Raw genomic sequence first — 18,274 nt, forward strand, 5'->3', positions numbered from 1 at the left:
TCATTCAAGGCTCTTCTTAAGACTCAACTTTTCTCTACTTGTTTTGCCTCTGTTCCTTCCAAACCTCTCCTTCTTCTTGCCCCGCCTTGCCCTCTCCTCCCTCTCCCCCCACTCTCAACACAGAAGCTTGAATTTTTATTTTAATTTGTTGTAAACCACTTCTGTTTAGGATCAATTTGCGGTATATCAAAAGTGTGAAAGAAAATAAATAAATGCAAGGCCTGGGGGCCAATGGCAGCCCCCAGAGATCTTTGAAGCGGCCCCCTACTGCCTTTTTGGGAATGGGGAGGTTCTGCTACTCTGTCTCTCTATCCAGGCTTAGGACAGAAAGGGGAACGTGGATGGGGGGAAGAGCCACATGCTTGAAGGACAAGGCATTTCTCAACAGCCAAAAGAGAATGCGTTTGGAAATGCTCACAACCTTGAGGATACCCCCCTCCCCAATGAAATTTGAAGGTGGGCTGACGGGATGGATGTTATTCACACACACTGGTCCGCAGTGTCATGGACCCTGTATGAGAAGATATTTTTTTGGCTGTCCTTCAGTTCATTAGAATCCAACGTGACCCCAGCTTAAAAATGAATGAAGACCACTGCTATAACTAGTCATATGTTCCCACAGTTCTCTTACAGGAAAGACAACAACACATCAAATACCTATATGCCTATTCCCATTAATCACGTGATAATTAACCGGACCATCAGACGGTGACTCCAGTATATAAATACTGAATAAACACCAAGCTCCTTATGTTCTCTTTTTTCTGACAATATTCCATTTTTGAACTCTTGGCTCACAATAATAATAATTTCAACAGATTTAACTTAATTCATAAATTTTGGCTCAGAGTGTGGTATATGCAGGTATTGACAAATACCATGACAAACTGAATATTGTCAGAAAAAGGAAGGACCTATGAGGAGTTTGGTGTGTATTCAGTATTATATACTGGAGTCACCATCTGATGGTCTGACTAATGATCAAGTGATTAATGGGAATAGGCATATAGGAGACTGATAAAGAATGCACATAGATTATTCTTGTCCTGAAAAAAAATGGGACACCTTACTTAGCGGCCCTTTTAGTAAGCTGCGTAAGCGTCTACACACGCCCAACACATGCCAAAATGGAGTTACCGCCTGGCTACCACGTGACTCTTGTGGTAATTTTTATTTTCGGGTTCGCGTATCGGACGCGCGCCAAGTAGCACTTGACACATGTAGGTCATTACTGCCTGGTTTCCACATAAGTCTTTACCGCTAGGTCAATGGCTGGCAGTAAGGTCACAGACCCAAAATGGACGCACAGCAATTTTGATTTTGCCGCATGTTCATTTTCGGCAAAAAATTTAAAAAGACCTTTTTTTACAGGCATGCTGAAAAATGGATTGACGCGCACCCAAAACCCATGTCTACACTACTGCAAGCCATTTTTCAGTGCACCTTAGTAAAAGGACCCCATAGGTATAAAATATGTTGTTTATACATTTGGTCTGACCTTTGAAAATACTTTAGTATGATGAGTTTTTACATCACATTCTCAACGCCACTGAGCTGTTGGCTTAATGAATTCTGGGCTTTCATTAATTAAGAGCTTAACTGCTTTGTGAGCTCGAAGCACTGGACCTCTGTCTTGTTGAAATATAAAGTACTCCGAAATGTCTCTAATTTCAGGCAGAAGTTTCTGCTGCAGTATGACGTATTTGGGTTATTAGGAAAATGTTGGGGGTTCCGTTTTGTCTGGACACCGTGTGCACATAAGCATCAGCCCTTCCCACAGTCAGCCTAACTCCACCCGTGTGAATGCAACCCACAAAGTACATGCCATTGTATCTAGTTGTGCTTTTATAAAATAGTGCTTGGCTGGAAAATGGCTATTCACACAGGTACGTTCAGTTCCGCAGCATACTGGCATTTGCATACGTTCTTGTTGTCTAAATCTAGGTGGCTGCTTATGGAATTTCCCACACCTCCTTCTCTGGAGCAGGTGTAAATTTGTGCTGGAAAATCTGTGTGCTACTAGGGGTAATTATTATAAGAGCCTAATTTATAAGGGCACATTGGTGCCTGTGCTGCCTTTATGAAATAGGAGGCATTCACACGGATGCCTCTAATGAAATTACCCCCATTTGAAAGAATATAGACAGGCTGGAGGCAAGCTAGAGAGGCTACCAAATGATACACAGTCAACAGCAAAATTCTTCTGAGATAATGCTTAAGAACTAAAATATATACACACAGGTGAGACTGGGTGGATTTGAAAGAGATTATTCAGAGGTGTAGATTAGGCACAGGAGGCAAACTTTCTCACAGGAAAGAATGTTGTAGAACAAGATGTCATGGTCTGAAGCTCCAGGTGGACAGACAGATGGAGCATCATCCGCAGACAATGTTTCTTCACAGAGAGGGTGATGAGGGCATGGAATGACCTTTGAGGGGAGGGAGGGGGTAAAGGCAATAAACAGGAAGAAAATTCAAGAAAGCCTGGGCTAAGCACAAAGAATCCTCAGTTGTGAAGAAATGAGGGGAAATCCAGAGATCAACTTGGGTCAATGGCATTGTAGCAAGGTTGAAACTGGACAGATTGTTTGGGCCTAATAGTCCTGTTTGCCATTGCATTCTGTGTTTCTAAGATATGACACACACCTATGATACCTTTGTAGGTCGTTAACAAGTAGAAAAGGCTGCACTCGTAGCGATGTACAGGGGGAATCAGGTTCTTTTCCCAGGCCCATGTTATGAAGGTCAGACATATGCTTCCCTTCTCATGAGTCCTGCCCAACTCTCTTTTCCTCCACCCCATCCCACCCATATGGCTATGGCTGTATGCAAGCTCTTCCTCTCTGTCATCTCATTGGCTTCCACTTCTCCATCCCGCTAACTGGCCTACCCTTGTGACTGTTACCTCTTCATCCTCGCTAGTTCCCTCTCCTGGGTTCTGTGGAATGACACTCTGCTTTCTTTCTTGTCACACCATCCCCAGGTGGCCATGATGCTCTTCCACGTTGTGCAGCCACTTCAGTCTGCCATACCCTCCACCTCTGCTGGCTTCACTCCACTTAATTTCCTTCTCCTGGATTGCATGGCCACAGCTATTCACCATACACCTCACCCCTGCCAACTTTATTCCTCATCCCCAGCAGAGTGCTCCTGAGCAGCCTGATCACAGACAGATAGATAGATGGAAATACACAACTAGGACATGAAGTGTACTATTTTTCTTCTTTTTCAGAAAGAGCACCTAAAAGAATCAAACCTGTTGTTCAACAGCATCTAGATGAGACAGAACTAGAATTTAGAAGAAGATCAAGATATGGTATTTCCTTACTATAGATAACAGCATAGAGAATAATTTGAAAGCAGAAAGCTCTTTATTTTTGCTTTCTTGACTATGCTAAGGTGTTTTTATCCAAGTGTAACATGTTATGGTATAGCACACATTACAAAACCTAACCGGTGATTTTTAAACCTAACTTGGGAGAGGGGCAACCATTCAGGTTTTCAGGATATCCACAATGTATATACATGAAATAGATTTCCATACACTGTCTACATCGCATGCAGATTTAGTTTTTACATACTCATTGTGGATATCCTGAAAACCTGACAGGCTGGCGCTTTCTTCGTGAACTGGTAGAAATGATATATAGAGGTGGGATACCTAAATATGAAGTCAGACTAATTGTATGTTTATATTGGAATTAGTTACAGTTGGAACATCTACAAATTACACAAACGGTGTGGAAATAAGGATGTATACTGTCTCTATTTTCAATCATTTTATGCCATAATTGTCTGGTATTGAAAAGAAAAGTTGATGGGTCAATATGCAAATGTTATGGTCAGTGTTTTTCTTAATGAAAGCTGCAGTATTCAAAAATATTACATGTTTGTTTGTGTGTGTGTAGATAGATAGATAGATAGATAGATAGATAGATAGATAGATAGATAGATATCCAGGAGATGATAAATACATTATGTAGAACTTGGGGAATTTGCTTAAACATTGAGATGACAAATTCCAGTAATTGGCAAAAAGAATATCCATGCCACAGAAATAATTAGCTTCTGGAACAAAACTATAGCAAGTTAAAGAACAGAAATCCTCTCAGAAATTGGTTCACAGAAACTGGCAAATGTCAATCAAAAGTTAAAAAGCAGAATTAGGAAACCAAGCGATGACTTTTGGGATTATGTCAAGTTTCTTAGGACGAGCGTAGATTTACACTAAAGAAAAGGCTGCAGGATACAATAGGACACAGAAGTGAAATAGAGGCTGTAGTAAAGAGGTGAGAGAGGAAATACATTTTTAAAATGTGGTGCCTTAGAAGAATTTGATTTCAAGTAAAAGACTGCACCAGGAGACCAGACCAAAAGGGGTGGCTACATTTTTATCCCATCAACAGTGATACCTGGTTGGCAGGAAGTTATGTACATAATTTTAGCTGAATATATTTAGCACACAGATTTATGTAGATAAGTTATCTGAATATTTAACAGGACATATCTGTGTGCAGCCTCCCTGATACTGGCCTCGGTGAATCCTGCTGGGTGGTGCAGTGTGTCAGAGCTTGGTGTTTTCTGCTCACAAGGTGTATTCCTGAGTCTAGATGAAGGGTTCTCAGCAAGAGCTTCAGACAGATGGGACAAAATTCTGTAGATGGTGCCTAAAAGATCAGCACTGAAAAAAGAGGCGCTAAATGCTAGTCTATAAACGGCACTCAGGCGCCATTTATAGAATAATGCTTAGCAACAGGAATGGCAAATACTTTTAGGCATGACCATTTACACCAATGAAACCCTGGTGTAAATCCCCCTTCCTAAATTACACGCAGATCCCCTGAATTCTATAACAACATGCGTAAATTAAAGGAATGCCCCTGAGCTGCTCGAGACCCTCCCATGGGCTCATACCTTTTTGGACCCATGCATAAAATTTAGGCACATAAATTTTAATTAAAGCCAATTAGCGCCAATAATTGCTTGGTAAAAATTCCAATTATTGGTGTTAATTGGCTCCTTATTCAATTAAATTGTGCATGCAATGTAAAGCGCCATTTATAGAATTCAGAGGATGGTGTCTTCAGGATATCCAAAAATGAACATTTATCAGCTGTATTTACGTATAGTCATGAGCACTTCCCAGAATGGAGGCTTTTTTAGTCTAAAGAGTAAGCTCAATTGCATAACTCGATTATCCAGAAATCCAGTCTGGTTTGTTGCCTGCAAGGAGTTGAGAATCCTTGACTTAGACCATAGAATAAGAAATATTGAAGAACTGACTTTGACACAAACCCCATGGCAGTCTACTTGTCACCTTATCCCCATCAAAATATATACAAGTCCTCCTGGTAATTTGCTCACAACCTTTTCAACAGTAGCTCGAGATGAATTATATTTAGGTACACTAGGTAGTTCCCTGTCTCCCTGGAGGGCTCATAGTCTCATTTTGTATCTGAGGGAATGGAGGGTTAAGTAATTTATTTATTTATTTATTTATTTATTGAGAACTTACTATACCGCCTAACTGACCAAAACAGAGCAAGGATCTTTACAGACTGAAAAAAAAAAATCAGCAGAAAGGAACAATACTTGCAGATAGTAAAAGCATTCAAGCCAACAGAAGAAATACAAACAATTTTACAGGGCAGTCACCCCAGTCCACCTAGTTCCAGACCAATCAGACATCATAAGCTTCTTTAAAAAGCCATGTTTTAACCGCTGTTTTGAATTTTTTTCAAGGATAATTCAGTATGAATTGGAAGTGGTAGGGAATTCCAAAGGGCTGGAACCACAAAATATAAGACACGTGTGTCTGGTGGTTTCCAACTGAGCTGAGCGGGGTCCCTGAAGGACCATGCGATGATCATTCAAGAATTGTAAAAGTCGAGTAGATGTATAGGGGATGGTAAGGGAGGCTAAGTAAGGTGGAGCCCCTGCTCTAAATGCTTTAACGGCTGATAGTAAAATGAACACTATATTCAATGGGGAGCAAATGATGTTGTTTTAATTATCAACCACTATTTCTGTTCTTGTTGAACATATGTTTTTCTCTCCTAATTCCTAAGAACTGAGGTACTAATCTCTTTAGTACAAGTTTTGCATTGAGCTCTTAGGGTCACAGGGGAACTCCATTTTTTTTCTAGGGCAGAAAAGATTATATCTATGTCGAATTCACATGGATAGATCCAGAAGTGTGGCACTCTTTGATTAACATGCTAAAAATCTCAGGCGTTCTCCCCTGTCCCATAAGAGCAGGCAAAGAGTTGTCAAGGCTCAGATGCCACCTGCTTACTGTTCCCATTTGAGGTTCCTGCTGGAAGGGCTGGCTGTGGGGGCTACAAAATCTCTGAATAGCCTCCTAATTCCTCAGGTATCCTTAATCCACATGGCTGTTTCAGTCTTTAAGAAAAGTCATTTGAACTCATTTTGGAATTTTACTATATCCCCTACTGCGGTGGTATTCACTTCTGATCACAGAGGACTGCAAACAGTTTGTGTTTTCAGGATATCCCTAACGAACAGAGAGAGTTTTGCGTGCGTGCTACCGCCATTATATGCAAATATCTCTCATGCATATTAATTAGATGTATCATGAAAATTTTACCCTATCTCACAGACTATCATTGAACACTACTGGACTGAAACTCAGACTCCCAGCAGAGATGGGCAGGATCATATTATGCTCTGTGTAAAGGAATGGATTTCTAAAACAAAGGAGACTTGTTGAAGTTTGCTACCTTCTGGAGAAAAGTAGCTTTTCTAGTTTTTACTCATCCTTGAGTTGTGTGGTTAATTTTGATGTGATTGGCTATCAGAGGAGCTGTCCAGACCCTGGTGCTGAAAAGCAGCAAACCACACTTTAATAGACCATTAAGGTTATTGGTCATTCCTGTTGTTCATATGTTTCTTCTCCAGTGAGACTCTACTTTCAAGCAGCCCTTGAATGGCCAAGATAGCCAGATAATTTTAGCCATGCAGTTCATTTTTTGGAGCATTTTTGGCAAACCCTGACTGTTCAGCTGAAAGTTCCCCTCGACCTGACTGATTAAACTGGGCTAATTTAACTTGTTTGCACTGAAAATCAGTGCTAGTGACTACATCTCTACTTCCACTTGCCAAAATGTTAAATGTGAGGCCAGCATTCCCCACAGTTCCTCCTTTTACCTAGCAAATTGTTAAAAAATGCAGGTACAGATTGCTGTCTCTGCAATCCTTCCTCCCACCCTCAGCCATGAAGTGTGGCAAGAAACAAGACTGTCTGCCCCTGCAATCCTCTCTCCTAATCTCCCACCCCCTAGAAGCAGGGAGGAGGATACCATCTTAGAGCAATGCTGGATGCCAGGTATAAAGGGGGGGGGGTCCGCTTCCTCCTCTTGGGTGGAGCCAGCAAGCCTGCGGGGCTCCCAGGGTTCCAGGACAGAATGCTGCTGATACCGGGACTCAGGACCAAAGTATTTTATTATCAAGGCAATTTCATACCAAAAATCATAATATATTCTTCAAAACAAAAGGTACAGCCCTCTTAATATAGTCTTCAAAAGAAAAAGGTACAGTCCTCAAAAGATAATCTTCAAAAGAAAAAAAGGTACAGGCAAGGTCCCAAAATCCCTCAACAAACGCTCAGCTCCTCAAGACCTCAGGTCTTCTATTAGGGCATTAGCTTTCCCTTCCACCTCCTTCAGAAGGGTTTAGTAAGAGTTCAGCACATTTCCAATATAGCACAACAGTTCAGAACAAATCTTCATGGACAGTCTTTGCATATCAAACCAATACCACAAATCACCTGCCTTTTCACAGCACAGAGGGAACCCTGTAAGGAGCAGGGTTGGCAGTTTCTCCCACCTCTCAGCACCACGCCCGGTGTGGCCTCCTCCACTGCCTTCAAGTGCTGGGCAGGGCAACCTTTGAATTCTCCCACTCCGTGGTAGCTGGCTCCTCTCCCTTAGGCAGCTGTAGTGGCAGGCTACTTCCTTCCTCCACATGCTCCCAGGTACACAGCTCCCTTACCTTGTGTGCTGAGCCCCCCAAAAACCTACTACCCCCAACTGTACACCACTACCATAGCCCTTATGGGTGAAAGGGGCACCTATATGTGGGTACAGTGGGTTTGTGGTGGGTTTTGGAGGGCTCACAGTTTCCTGCACAAGTGTAACAGGTAGTGGGGGGATGGGCCTGGGTCCACCTGTCTGAAGTGCACTAAAATGCTCCAGGGACCTGCATACTGCTGTCATGGACCTGAATATGACATCTAAGGCTAGCATAGAGGCTGGCAAGAAATGTTCTTCACCACACTTTTTTTTGGGGGGGGGGGGGTGGGAGGGGGTTAGTGACCACTGGGGGACTAAGGGGAGGTCATCCCTGATTCCCTCCAGTGGTCATCTGGTCATTTGGGGCATCTTTTGTGCCTTATTCGTAATAAAAATAGGTCCAGCTCAAAACATCCAAGTTTTAGTGCTGGACGTTTTTTGCTTTGTTCCATTATGTCTCAAAGACGTCCAAGTCTTAGGAACGCCCAAGTCCCGCCTTGAACACGCGTCCAATAAGCCCTCTTGAGATTTGGACGTCCTTGCGACGGACTTCCGAGAAAGACGTCCAAAATGCAGTTTTGATTATACCAATTTGGACATTTCTGTGAGATGGACGTCCAAGTGCCGATTTATGTCACTTTTTGGACGTCCATCTCTTTTGAAAATGAGCCTGATAGTCACCTCAGGGATCACTTGTTATATATCAAGTGCTAATAAATAAATTGATATATTATTATTGATATATGATTTTTCTAGGGATGGCCTAGTGATTAGTATGTGATCCACAGTGCACTGGTAGGTAATTGTGGAATAAAAGTATTTTAATGTAATGAAAAATGTGGCATTTCCATAGGTGGCTGGGAAAATCCTGCTCATAACCATTCAGTCTGGAAAAAGCCAGGTCAAGACTGGCGCAACTGTCACAGAGCGCATAGTCTCACACCTTTTATTAATTTATTTGCACTTATAAACTACTTATTAAATCCTAAGATATGCTCCAGATACATGAGCCAGGAAACAGATTATGCCTCACATTCCATCTGGTGAATGGATCTCTAGCCATCATGGGAAAGTTTGTAGCTCACACCGTTGACAAAGCAGCTCGGAGTGACTAACCAACTTTGGTGCATTTTTCCTTTCATCTGTAAAGATATTGGGTGGCAATAATGAGATCCAAGACTGTTCCTAATCTAGTCAGGGCTACACTAATGCTGAGAAAACTTGCTATTTAGGGTACTGTACAACATTGGATACCCTACTTCATTGATATATTTTCTTTATTTGTTGCTTTCTATTATATTAATTTCTTCACTATTATTACTTGCCCCAACATGGCTACTATCCACAGTGTCTTAAGATATTTTAGTTTAGGTCCCCTCTGTCATGCTGGGTAGTTCTCTAGTATAATGTTAACACATACCCATAATCACTAAATCATAGGCAGTTCTGAATTTAATTGTAGAAGATTTATCAGAAAGTAAGAACAAACCACAATTTATGGGACTTACAACAATGTCAAAAGAAGGTTATGACCCTATTCCTCATCGGTCCAAGAATTTCTTGTTTATTACAAGTTTGCTATGTCCATTGAATCTCCAGTATTACAATCTTCTTCTCCTTATTAAGATAATATTTGGTCATTTTTATTTTGTATATAAATGTAATTATATGACTTATCTTTATCAAAGCCGATGCATAAAATGGTGTGGTATGAGAAAAAGGAAAAAAATGGTATGGGGTTTTATATAGCAAGACATACGAAGAGAGACTTTCTGACCTGAACATTTATACCCTGGAGGAAAGGAGAAACTGGGGGGTTATGATACAGACGTTCAAATATTTGAAAGGTATAAATTCGCAGACAAACCTTTTCCAGAGTCAGGAAGGTGGTAGAACTAGAGGAAGCTGGTTTTCTGCTGCAAGTTCAAAACAACTAGGCCTTTTTTGGTCTCAAACTTTTACTTCGGTTTTATTGTTAGGACATGAATTGAGGTTGAAAGGGGGATGACTCAGGAATAATGTCAGGAAGTATTTCTTCACTGAGAGGGTGGTAGGTACCTGGAATGCCCTCCCTCAGGAGGTGGTGATGAAAATGGTAACGGAATTCAAAAATGCATGGGATAAACACAAAGGAATCCTTACTAGAAGGAATGGATCCAGAGAAGCTTAGCAGAGGTTAGGAAGCGACACCTCTGATTGGGAAGCAAAGCCAGTGCTGGGCAAGACTTCTAAGGTCTGTGCCCTGATTGTGGCTGAATAGACTTGGATGGGCTGGAGTGGAGCTTATCAGGGGCTTCAACAACTTCAGAAATTTAGAACAAGGACAGTGCTGGATAGACTTCTACAATCTATGCCCTGAAAATGGCAAGGACAAATCAAGATCAGGTATCCATATGACGTATCGCATCATAAACTCATTACATATGGTATCTTGTTGGGCAGACGGAATGGACCGTACAGATCTTTATCTGCCATCATCTACTATGTTACTATATGCTACTATGTTACATATCAAGCATATCAAGAAGGAGAAGAAGATTGTAATACTGGAGATTCAATGGACATTAGCAAATTTGTAATAAACAAGAAATTCTTGGATCGATGAGGAATGGGGTCATAACCTTATTTATGCCGTTGTTGTAAGTCACATAAATTGTGGTTTGTGCTTACTTTCTGATGATCCTTCTACAATTATATTCAGAACTGCCTGTGATTTAGTAATTTTGTATGTGAGGTAGTCTGGTGTTTTATTGTATATTTGATCACAGTACATAGTTTCAACACATGCACATACAAACACACATAGAAACATATATGCTGCTTTTGTCATGTCTTGGGAACAGATTTTGTCCTGGGCTCCCTCTAGTGATGACAGTTGAGAAATGTAGCTTCTACACTTTGGCCTACATCAGCAAAGCTGCATTTTCCAGACCAGAAGATGACTGTGGGGTCTCTGTAGCCTCAGGAAGAAGATAAAATATTCTGTACTTTGGAGGGGGAAGTGACAAAGACTGGAGTATGCCCACTGTCATTCCACATAGGCTTTGGAAGGGTGACCTGAGCGAATTCTTCCTAAGACCATTAGTGTTTGACCTGTTTATACAAACTAAGCATCTCCCATTTTCATTCCCACAACATGGCAGAAGTCCTGCTGTTTCCTCTGCCAGGTGCTGAAGAGATGTTTATTCGGTAGCAGCTAGGATCATGGAGCCACACAGGTAGGTGACACTATCTGGTGGCTGTCCTGAAAGAGATTCACTCTCCCAAAGCCCAGAACCTTCTGAGAGGCCTTGCTGGACATGTATATCTGCATCTATTTGATTGGATTTATCTCACCATCCTTAGACTTCATAAGAACAGCCATATTGGATCAGACCAATGGTCCATCTAGCCCAGTATTCTGCTTCCAACAGTGGCCAATCCAGGTCATAAATACCTGGCAGAAACCCAATTAGAAGCAACATTCCATGCTACTAATCCCAGAGCAAACAGTGGCTTTCCCCATGTCCATTTCAATAACAGACTATGGACTTCTCCTCCAGAAACTTGAAAAATAAAATCTTTTTTTTTTTAAATCCTACTTAAGCTAACCACTGTTATCACATCCTCCATTAGCGAGTTCCAGAGATTAACTAGTCATTGAGTGAAAAAATATTTCCTCCTATTTGTTTTAAAAGTATTTCCATGTAATTTTGTTCAGTGTCCCCTGGTCTTTGTACTTTTTGAAAGAGTGAAAAATTGATTCACTTTTACCTGATCTACACCACTGAGGGTTTTATAGACCTCAATCATATCCCCCCTCAGCCATCTCTTTTCCAAGCTGACGAACCCTAATATCTTTAGCCTTTCCCCTTAAGGGAGGCATTCCATCCTCTTTATCATTTTGGTCGTTCTTCTTTGAACATTTTCTACTTCTGCTATATCAGATATGGTGACCAGAACTGCACACAATACTCAAGGTGAGGTTGCACCGTGGTGCGTTAACAGAGGCATTATAATATTCTTGGTCCTATTTTGCATCCCTTTCCTAATAATAGCTAGCATCTTGTTTGCTTTTTTGGCCACCACCACACCCTCAGCAGAAAATTTCAGCGTATTGTCTGCATTTAACACCTAGATCTTTTTCTTGAATGCTGACTCCTAAGGTGCACCCTAGCATCAGGTAACTATGATTCGGATTATTCTTCCCAATGTGCATCACCTTGTATTTGGCTTTTAAATTTGTTGGGCTTTGTCAGATGTGCAGCACCCTCCTGCACAACAAAACGACAACTCAAAAGCAAACAGGAGGAATGAAAGACAGCCTGGCCTCAAGCCATGTGTCAGCCTTTAATAATTAATGCCCACACCAAAGAGAGGAGTTTAACTGGAGTGCTAGCTGCTGCTGGGAGTCTTGGTCCAGTGTTTTGAGTGCTTTGCTTCAGTCTGTCACTCAGCTACCGAGAGGAAACAGGAGTGACTTGTGGAGTTTTGGCAATTACCTATCACTACTCTGGGTAACAGCCATGTTATGTACAGAATATAATTTCATCTCTCTCTTCTCTCCTAAGGGAAGAGGAGGTAGAAAAATCTGGGTGGGGTAAAGAGAAGGGGGAAGGAAAGGAGATGCTGGGAACTAGGGTGCCCTTCCCTGAGATTATAACTACAAAAAATTCACAAGAGGTTCTGCGTTTGCTAGTTGAGTCTCCTCCAGGACCTTCAGTGTTTCACCGAGGCCCTACTAGGGAATTTACTGATTAGGACATAGTTTTAAATTCCTGTAACTTTCTGCTTGTGAGGAGACAGAGGAGCAGAAGACAAGCAGAATTCAAGGCATCGAAGTACAATACAGGGAACAGACAATAAATCTGCAAAAATGTGAATAACTTGCTTAACATTGAAGAGTGAGCATTACATGACAGTGCAGGCTTGAGGGGAGAAGGGGCTATTTAGTGTTTTTTCTCACTCGCCTCCTACCTTCTTTTCCAGGATACAAGACCCTGCTGAAATGCCTATCAGGGAAGTTCTGCAGCCGGCAGCTTATTGGGATTATGGGACCATCGGGTGCTGGAAAATCAACATTTATGAATATCCTGGCAGGGTACAGGTGAGGCAAGAGCTGCACTGAAGGGCTGTCAACTTCACCCCAAACAGAAGCAGGAGCAACGAGGGAATGAGATATTGAGGGGTAGGAGAGGGGCTGCGAGAGAGAGGCCGGTGTGCTGAAGGTAAGGGACACAACAGTGGGTATGGTACACTAACATGTGGGTGCCTCCAACTGCTGGCTGGCACTGCTCTAGCCATCTCGAAGAGTGAACCATGCTTTTCAGTGCACCTGCTGGGCACAACCCCTACGGTTGCTGCATATTAGTATTTGCTGTTAAAGCGTGGTAAGTGCAAAACACTTACAATCACAACACAGCGAAGATGGCACAAGGATATGGTCTTAGACGATGTATAAAAAGTCCAGATTTATTGTGTAGCTCAATAGACACGAGAAGTCCAGATCAATAAAGTAACTCTAAGAGGCTTTATTGATCTGGACTTCTCGTGTCTATTGAGCTACACAATAAATTTGGACTTTTTATACATCGTCTAAGACCATATCCTTGTGCCATCTTCGCTGTGTTCTTTGTGATTTTAAGTTTGCGAAGACTGTGTTCTTCTGTGTTTACATCAAGTGCAAAAAACTTACCACACTGGAAAAAAGGCCCCCGTGGAGGGGCATAATCGAACGGAAACGCCTATCTCCATGGGCATTTATCTCCGAGAACGGGTCTGTGAAGGGGCGGGCCAAACCGAATTTTCAAAAAAATGGACGTTTTTGAGCTGGGCGTTTGTTTTTTTTAGCGATAATGGAAACTAAAAACGCCCAGCTCAAAAACGTCCTAATCCAAGCCATTTGGTCATGGGAGGGGCCAGGATTGGTAGTACACTGGCCCCCCTGATATGCCAGGACAGCAACTGGGCACCCTAGGTCAGTGCGGTGGACTTCAGAAAAAGCTCCCACATGCATAGCTCCCTTACCACGGGTGCTGAGCTCCCAACCCCCCTCCCCCAAAACCCACTACCCACAAATGTACAACACTACCATAGCTCTTAGGGGTGAAGGGGGCACCTACATGTGGGTACAGTGGGTTTTGGAGGCCTCCCATTTACCAGCACAAGTGATACAGGTGGGGGGGCGGATGGGCCTGGGGCCACCTGGCTGAAGTGCACTGCGGTACCCACTAAAAGTGCTCCAGGGACCTGCATACACGCAGGCCTCTAGGACTGGTTGCTGCTATATAACATTGGCACACCAGTTGACACCTGAAGACTAATCTCTCCGAAAACGTCCTTTATTGGAATAACCGCCTTTACACACAGTTAACTGCAGATCAGAGGTTGTGCCCCACTGGCAACGAGACTCCCTGGTACTGAGATGAGCAGTAGGTCAGAGCTGGCAGAATGCTGTACAATGCCCTCTTTCAGCCACATTCAAGGGAAGAACTAAGTTGTCTAACGTGGCTAACACAGGAAAGGGAACTAAAACTGGCTTACAAAAATGGCCACTACCGCATGGACTACAACAGGAAACACAACAGGGCACACTCTGACCCAGTAGGCAGGGGGAAAAGCACCATGGGAGAAGAGCCTACCAACTACCAACATCGTGAGACTGTAACACAAGCTAATGAAATCACGGAGCCCAATACCCTACACCCACCACAATGCAATGCTGATGTGACCCTGTACTGCACCCAAGAGCCACATCTGACCCAGGGAAAGGCTGTGACAGGATCGAACACATTCTGTTGTCATGGAGGTGGGTACGGCATTTGAGGCTGGCATAGAGGCTGGAAAAAAGTTTGTAAAGTGGTTTTTTTTTGGTGGGAGGGGGTTAGTGACCACTGGGGGAGTCCGGGGAGGTCATCCCCGATTCCCTCCAGTGGTCATCTGGGCAGTTGGAGCACTTTTTTGGGACTTGTTCGTGAAAAAAAGGGTCCAAAAAAAGTGACACAAAATCGCGGTAAAAATGCCTTTTTTTTTTTTCGATTATCAGCTAAAGACGCCCATCTCTCTTCGGCTTATAACCACGCCCCAGTTCCACCTCCACCATGCCTCCGACACGCCCCCGTCAACTTTATTCGTTTCCGCGACGGAGTGCAGTTGGAAACACCCAAAATCGCTTTCGATTATACCGATTTGGGCGCCTTTGCGAGATAAACGTCTATCTCTCGATTTAGGTCGCACTATAGGCGTTTTTCTCTTTCGAAAATAAGCAGGAAAGTGAACTAGTAAGATGGGGGCTGTGTGGTTAGCATACAAAGGTTACAACTTCTCGTGTGTCAGTTCTATGTATGCTCAGGTTTCCTCTTCTTTGAATCGCTCGGTTTTCTGGATCCTGATCACTTTTAATGTTGGGGCAGCAGAAGGGATGTTGACGAGGAATTCTTCAAATTCTCCAGGAATGTATATCTGATTCGCCAGATTTCTGAGAGATTCAACTCTCATCTCTTTGTCACATTATATATTGCCTTCCTCAAATTAGACCTTAAGCAGTTCACTGTATATAAACAGTAAAATATAAAAACAAGAACATTAATAGTATCAAACATCATAAATAATCAAAAGCTATACTAAGACAACAATACAACAAAATAGAACATAACTCAAAAATAAATCCACAAATGTTCCCAGTCCCTCTCTACCAATCCTCACCTGTTTTATCAAGGTATAATGTCAGCAAGTTCCTTATCATATGTCATTCACTGACCTATTTTATCTTCTCTATTAGTAGACAGAAAAGGATTTATCTGCCAGTTATCATTTTAGAGCCTCTTCCGAAGGTGATGCGTCTATATTTGTTCTGGAACTCTTTTATGATTATTTCTTTTGATGCAGGGGCGTATCTGCGTGGGGCCTCAGGGGCCTGGGCCCCCGCAGATTTTGCCCTGGACCCCCCTACCGCCATCAACCCTCCCCCGCTGCCGTTCTTACTTTTGCTGGCGGGGGACCCCAACCCCCGCCAGCCGAGGTCTGCTTCCACCTGCCGCTGCCGTAAAAACTTCTTCTTCAGCCGGCGGGGGACCCCAAACCCCCGCCAGCCGCCCCGCGGTGTTTAAAATTCATCTTCGGCCTCCGTGGCCGTGCTGCTGTGATAGGCGCTGTTGAAATCCACTTCGGAGTCTGACGTCGTTGTGCTGCGACGTCAGACTCCGAAGTGGATTTCAACAGCGCCTATCACAGCAGCACGGCCACGGAGGCCGAAGATGAATTTTAAACACCGCGGGGCGGCTGGCGGGGGTGTGGGGTCCCCCGCCGGCTGAAGAAGAAGTTTTTACGGCAGCGGCAGGTGGAAGCAGACCTCGGCTGGCGGGGGTTGGGGTCCCCCGCCAGCAAAAGTAAGAACAGCAGCGGGGGAGGGTTGGCGGCGGGAGGGGGGTGGAGAGAGTCATTGGTGGCGGTGGGGGCTCGGCGGTGGGGGCTCGGCGGCGGCAGGGGGGGGCTAAAATGTGCCCCCTCCCTCTGGCTCTGGCCCCCCCTACCGCCGGAGTCCAGATACGCCCCTGTTTTGATGATGTTGAGATTTCCCAGATTTCTGGTTCTCATCCTTTTGTATCCTTTCTCTTTTGATTAATATTTGTCTTGTTATGGACAGAGGTGTAATATCATCTACAAACAGCTCCTGGTCTGTTTTTTTTCACATTCTGTAGATCAGGAAAAGTGTTAGATATGCTGGGGCCCAGGGCAGAAATTAGGGAGGGGTCCCCTCCCCCAATTTCCCCACCCTCCATTACTACCACACATCAAACAACTTTAAATGACTTCTTCACTTATGAAAGACAGACCTTCATCAAATACAGAACAAGGGATTAGAAATAGAAATATAAACATCAAAATTGAACTGGGAACCTCAAGAAGTTAAACTTGGTAAGTACTGTAACACTGAAGAAATAAAAACAGAAATGTGCTTCCTTTTCTATTGAAAACAATTGGTGGCATAGCCACAGGAAGCCTGGGTCCCCTCCCCCCCCCCCCCCCCCCCCCACCACCACCACTTTGGACTCAGACCTTCCAAAATTAGCCATCACCCTTGCTGTGGCTGACAGGAATCCCCAAGCTGTGCCAGCTAAAGACCACCTCTGCTCCGGCAGCCAGAGCTCTCCAAGCTCTGCAGCTGGTAGCTGTGTCCTCAAGGTGCCGCTACCACTGCTGGGTCCCCCCTCAATGCATGCTAAGGAGCTGCCGCTGGCTATAGAGCTTCGAGAGCTCTGTCGGAGAAGCAAAGGAAGAGGAAGTCTTCACCAGGAGGGGCCTGGAGATCCCTGCCAGCTCAAGTATTCATATTTTGCATTCAGGCAGGGGGCAGGGAGAATATTTGGTGCCTACCCACTTTTGGGTTCAGCCCCTCCCACCGTGCTCTGATCGTATGGGCGGAATAGCGCTTGAACCCTATACCAGCTCGGAGCTGGCATTAGGATTAAAGCTCTCTTTTTGTTCCCCCCCCCCCCCCAGTCCATGCCAGACAGCCTGGGAATTATTATTTGGCTGGAGTGTTTTAGATGTTTTTGTGATTTTTAAGCCTTCACTTCCTTTAAAACGAGAGATACATATCTTAGAGTTATAGAGGAGGCACAGTGAGAGATGGAGACCCAGTGATGAAGGGAGGGATGAGGATATAATGTTATAAGACCATAAGAATAGCCATACTGGGTCAGACCAATGGTCCATCTAGCCCAGTATCCTGTTTCCTATAGTGGCCAATCCAGGTCACAAGTACCTGGCAGAAACCCAAACAGTAGCAATATTCCATTCTACCAATCCCAGGTCAAGCAGTAGCTTCCCCATGTCTGTCTCAATAGTAGACTGTGGACTTTTCCTCCAGGAACTTGTCCAAATCTTTTTGAAACCCAGCAATGAGTTCCAGAGTTGACCTATCATCAGGTCTATGATTTGGGTTATTCTTCCCAATATGCATAATTTTGTATTTGTCAACATTACATTTCATCTGCCATTTGGATGTCCAGTCTTCCAATTTTCTAAGATCTTCCTGCAATTTTTTAAAGTCCACATGTGTTTTAACAACCTTGAATAATTTTGTGTCATCTTCAAATTTAATCACCTCACATGTTCCAATTTCCAGATCATTTATAAATATGTTAAATAGCACTGGTCCCAGTACAGATCCCTGTAGCACTCCATTATTCACCCTTCTCCATTGAGAGAAATGTCTATTTAACCCTACCTTCTATTTTCTGTCCAATATCCAATTCCTAATC

The 18,274-nt window shown here is 43.4% G+C and overlaps 1 protein-coding gene across 3 annotated transcripts in view; it reads left to right on the forward strand.

Annotated features, from left to right (window-relative positions):
* The window catches only part of ABCG4 (ATP binding cassette subfamily G member 4), a 105,590-nt gene that overhangs the window by 46,695 nt on the left and 40,621 nt on the right, over positions 1-18,274 (forward strand). For all 3 annotated transcript variants that reach the window (XM_030220643.1, XM_030220642.1, XM_030220644.1), the window contains exon 3: positions 12,999-13,116. In XM_030220643.1, coding sequence (XP_030076503.1) covers positions 12,999-13,116 — 118 coding nt within the window. The remainder of the gene's footprint in view (positions 1-12,998; positions 13,117-18,274) is intronic.

This window comes from Microcaecilia unicolor, chromosome 12, assembly GCF_901765095.1.
Source record: "Microcaecilia unicolor chromosome 12, aMicUni1.1, whole genome shotgun sequence".
Classification (NCBI taxonomy): domain Eukaryota; kingdom Metazoa; phylum Chordata; class Amphibia; order Gymnophiona; family Siphonopidae; genus Microcaecilia; species Microcaecilia unicolor.